This window comes from Simochromis diagramma, unplaced genomic scaffold (assembly GCF_900408965.1).
Source record: "Simochromis diagramma unplaced genomic scaffold, fSimDia1.1 OVJJ01000208.1, whole genome shotgun sequence".
Classification (NCBI taxonomy): domain Eukaryota; kingdom Metazoa; phylum Chordata; class Actinopteri; order Cichliformes; family Cichlidae; genus Simochromis; species Simochromis diagramma.
This window is the reverse complement of record NW_024386789.1, coordinates 2080215-2084470: the sequence shown is the minus strand read 5'-3', so window position 1 is coordinate 2084470 and position 4256 is coordinate 2080215. Positions and strand designations below refer to the sequence as shown.

Genomic DNA, 4256 nt, shown 5'->3' with positions numbered 1-4256 from the left:
GGAGACGGGTATGCAGCTTTTCAACATGCTGAGCAATGTCTGATCTCTTGGTACTGTTACGAAAACATTGCATAAAACATTGAGGAGACGACCTGGCTGAAGGATTAGTCTTTAGAAAAGCTCTGGGCTACTTTTGTGTTGAAGCACCACGACCCCACTATGCAGCCTGTAGAGCAATTGGGGAGAAAACTGGGCCTTTGGTTTAAGTTTGAACACAGTCTCTAAATGCAATACTTCACGTTTCCCACGTGAACAGGTAAATTCAAATGTAAAGGGAACAAAAAAACTCGGGGCAATGGGCTATGTGTGCACATATGCGCTCTTAGCTAAAGGCTGGCTTTCGCCAAGGCTTCGCCCGGAGCGCAAAGGAGGAGGAGGAGAGGGGGCAGTGGAACCAATAGGAAGCCAGCACTAGCTCAGTTCTTTAAAACTGTGTCACAGGGGCAGAGCAATGCCACAACCAAGTTTCTGCAGCTGGAAGTGTTTCAGTGGACTATAGGCTCGTCACAGTCGTGCGTTCAAAGAGCGCGCACACAGCAGTTCTGCGTCGCGAATTTGCTTTGCACAATCCGCAGAAGAAAGGATCCACCAGTGGACTTTCTTTATTCTGGGGGGACTGCTTTCACAATGAGCGCCGGACAGACGTACGAGAAGAAGATTGCGAGTATTTTGACCGATCTCCCAGGATCTATGAGTTGCCATCCGAACTCCAAGGACTCCCCTACTCTGCCCGAGTCGTCCGTGACGGACATGGGCTACTACAGTGGACAGACGGCCCACGGCCATCATGAATATTATCAGAGTCAGCCGTACGGGCAGCCCATGAACTCTTACCATCACCAGTTTAATCTGAACGGAATGGGAGCTGCTGGAGCGTACGCCACCAAATCTGAATACCCATACACGAATGGCTACAGACAGTACGGACATTACAACAGAGATCACCTGCAAGCTTCACCTCCGGGCTCAGGTAAATGAAGAGATAATCACAGGCTGTGTTTTGTTTTGTATGTCTCCAGTGTGCATAATGTGATCTACGCCAACTTTAAATCTAATCACTTGTTTCCCTCTTGCATGATCTAGTTGGACATTTTTTAAAAAGAGGTATCCCTCATAGCAAGTTACATTTCATTATAAACTTTATTTCCTATTTGAATGCCAACTTGGCGCACATTTTGTCATTTTGATTTGATAACAATTGGTAGATATCCAAGTAATCCAAACATAAAAGTATTACAAATATAAAAGCAACGTGGTGCTCACTGATTATTTTATTTCTTGTGCAGTCATGCGTAAAAGATAACATTTGTCCAGTGGTAGTGTGCCGTTTTATGCTACTGTGGTGTTATAATTGCCTACCCTGGACTGAAACAGCAATTAATAGGTATGCATAAACTGATAAGGGTTCGATGGTAATATATTCACTTCATAAATTTTAATGTTACCAACGTTTAACCTTTGAAGTGAAATGCAAGTTTAGACAAAAATATTTTTTAAAGCGTGAACAGTTACAATTTGGTTTCCTTCTTTGCCCCCGATGTTCTTACTAAAGTGCCATACTTGTGTTTTCAACTGAGGAGATTTTTATTATTATTATTTTGATTTAGGAAAATTATTCTCAGTTGTTGTTTTTCCCCCTCCCTGGCTAAATTCCCATATCGCCAAATGTCTTACTACCGTGAGACTGCTACCGTTTTGTTTGTTTGCTTTTTAAATTTTATTTTCCTGGTGTTTCATGTTTAAGCCTTTGAGGCCGTTCGAAGTTTTATTCAGTGATCAATATTTATTTATTTATGCGTGTATGTATTTATTTATTTGCAGTGAAAGAAGAGCCAGAGCCGGAGGTTCGTATGGTAAATGGAAAGCCGAAAAAGATTCGCAAGCCGAGGACGATCTACTCTAGCTACCAGCTTGCTGCTCTGCAGAGACGCTTCCAGAAGGCACAATACCTCGCCCTGCCTGAAAGAGCGGAGCTGGCGGCTCAGCTTGGCCTCACTCAGACGCAGGTAAGCCACCTGTAAACACCTCACATTTTCCAACTGATCAGCGCTTTAAAGTCACGTGAATCAGGGTTTCCCCAGTATGGCCAATAATGTAACCTTTAATAACACCCTGGTGCGTAATTACGCACAGCATATATGTTCTTTGTGTCTGCACTGGATATCCCTAATTTAGGTAAACGATTAACAATTAAATGCGCTGCTATCCTGAAGTTAAACACTCTTTGAATAAACTAGAATCATCACAAACATTTTAACATAACAGTTAATGCTGATCCTCTGATTCTTAGGTCAAGATCTGGTTCCAGAACCGGAGATCCAAGTTCAAGAAGCTGTACAAAAACGGCGAGGTTCCCTTGGAGCACAGCCCCAATGCCAGCGACTCCATGGCCTGCAACTCCCCGCCATCGCCCGCTGTCTGGGACAACAGCAGCACCCCTCAGAACACCCCGATCAGCAGACCTCAGGTGCCGCAGCCGACGCACAGTTCATCGCCGCCGTACCTGGAGGATTATAATAACCACTGGTACCAGCAGGGATCACACCTACAACACCCGGGAGCCGTGCACCACCCAGTCCCGCAGCAAAGCGTGGGAGCTGTTTATTAACACTGACTCAAGAGCAGATTTCTGTCTTCGGTTTTATTTCAAACGAGGTCTCTCCACAATGACTCTGCAGAGAAAACGATGACTGGACCGGGAGACAAACCTGAGATGAAACATTGCTGTGTTTTTTTTTTTTTTTTTTTTTTAGATGATCAAGAATGTTTCAGAACTGGGTTTCCATTCACAAAAGCACATAAGGGATTTCTGATCACTTGTGGCAGCATATTTAACGGACATCTGGCGTGTTTTTAAATTATTTATCGCTTCAGTTTTTTCCTTACCTTCTTTTGTAAATGAATAAATGGTAAATATGCAAGTTTTTTTTTAAATAAATAAGATGCCTATACACAAACCGAATAATAGCAAAAAGAAAAACAGAAAAACAAAACAAAAAACAAAACTGTGCGGTTGATCCATGCTACATCAAATCTTGTGGGTTTGTAGAGAGCGCTCAAAACAACTCAGGTCATATTTATATGGATTTGTACAAAATGTCGAAGGCTGTAAATATGTGTTTATATGCAGAACCACTATGATCATATTTGTTCAAACGGAACGACTGCACTGTGGTGCTTTCAAAAACCTTCTTTGTTTTTTGTTTTTTTTATATTCATGTAATTAGTCCACTTGTTGCCTTCCTGTCAATTGAATAAAGGTGTTAATTGTACGTGGTGTGTGAAGCCCCTTTCATAAAGAGCCTGTCGAGAGACGCACTGGAAAACCGTGCACACATCTCAGTGTTTTCAGTTTATGTCACCTTAAACTGCGACGCATTTTCAAACCAGTTTGAACTGGATTGAACTGTGGAAGATTTATTTGCACTGGAAGCAGACATTATAATTACAGCTTATACGGACATTTGTAAAGAACAACAAATATGCAAGCGGTGGCCTATGCTTTAAATGTATATTTAATATATTAAATATATAATATAGTATATATATAGTATAATATATACTATATATATTTTACGTAACTTTATTTCAACTTCTAAACTGGCCAGTGCCAACATCTGTGCCGAGAGGCGTCTGCTGTTACAGGCGCAGGTACAGTGCGGCTTTCTTGGGATTTAGTGGCGCGCTGACGTGTAGACACATTGGAGTCACTCAGTTTTATTACGATTCTGCTGCCAGATAACAAGAAAGAGTTCAGTGTGTATGTGTGTTAGTGGGGGAGGGGGCGGGGTGGTTAGGTGAAGCAAGACTGTTCCGAGGGGAATCTCCCACGCACGTATGAACGCGCATAAGAATGGAAGAAAACAGTGCCAAATATTGAAGGTACGACAAAACACAAGCGCGTTTGTGTGTGGGGGGGAGAGTGCGCACCCGTTTAAAGGTTTATTCATTCCCTTTGCGTTGGCAGACTAGTTCTCCTCGCCTTCGCTACCGTCATTCACACAGTGATATAAAAGACACTTTTTTTTTTTATCTCACAAAAGGGCTTTCCCAGGTGATAACATAAAACAGGCTCGGCTGTGTGTGCGCTCACAAAAGCTGGGGGAAAACACCTATATGAATCACCTGAGAGACGCTTCATAAACACGACAGCGACTGTTGTGACAGCTACAATAAGGCTGTCACAGGAAAAGAAGAAGAAGAAGAAAAAAAACAGCTTTCCCCGCTACACACCACCCCCTTCCCCAGCCTCGACC

At 42.7% G+C, this 4256-nt stretch overlaps 1 protein-coding gene across 1 annotated transcript; it reads left to right on the top strand.

Annotated features, from left to right (window-relative positions):
- Positions 1 to 441: 441 nt before the first annotated feature.
- Positions 442 to 3272, top strand: dlx3b (distal-less homeobox 3b). Its single transcript, XM_040023292.1, has 3 exons — positions 442 to 970; positions 1822 to 2006; positions 2291 to 3272. The coding sequence occupies exons 1-3, from the start codon at positions 628 to 630 to the stop codon at positions 2606 to 2608; spliced, it is 846 nt and encodes a 281-aa protein (XP_039879226.1). The 5' UTR covers positions 442 to 627; the 3' UTR covers positions 2609 to 3272.
- The last annotated feature ends 984 nt before the right edge of the window (positions 3273 to 4256 follow it).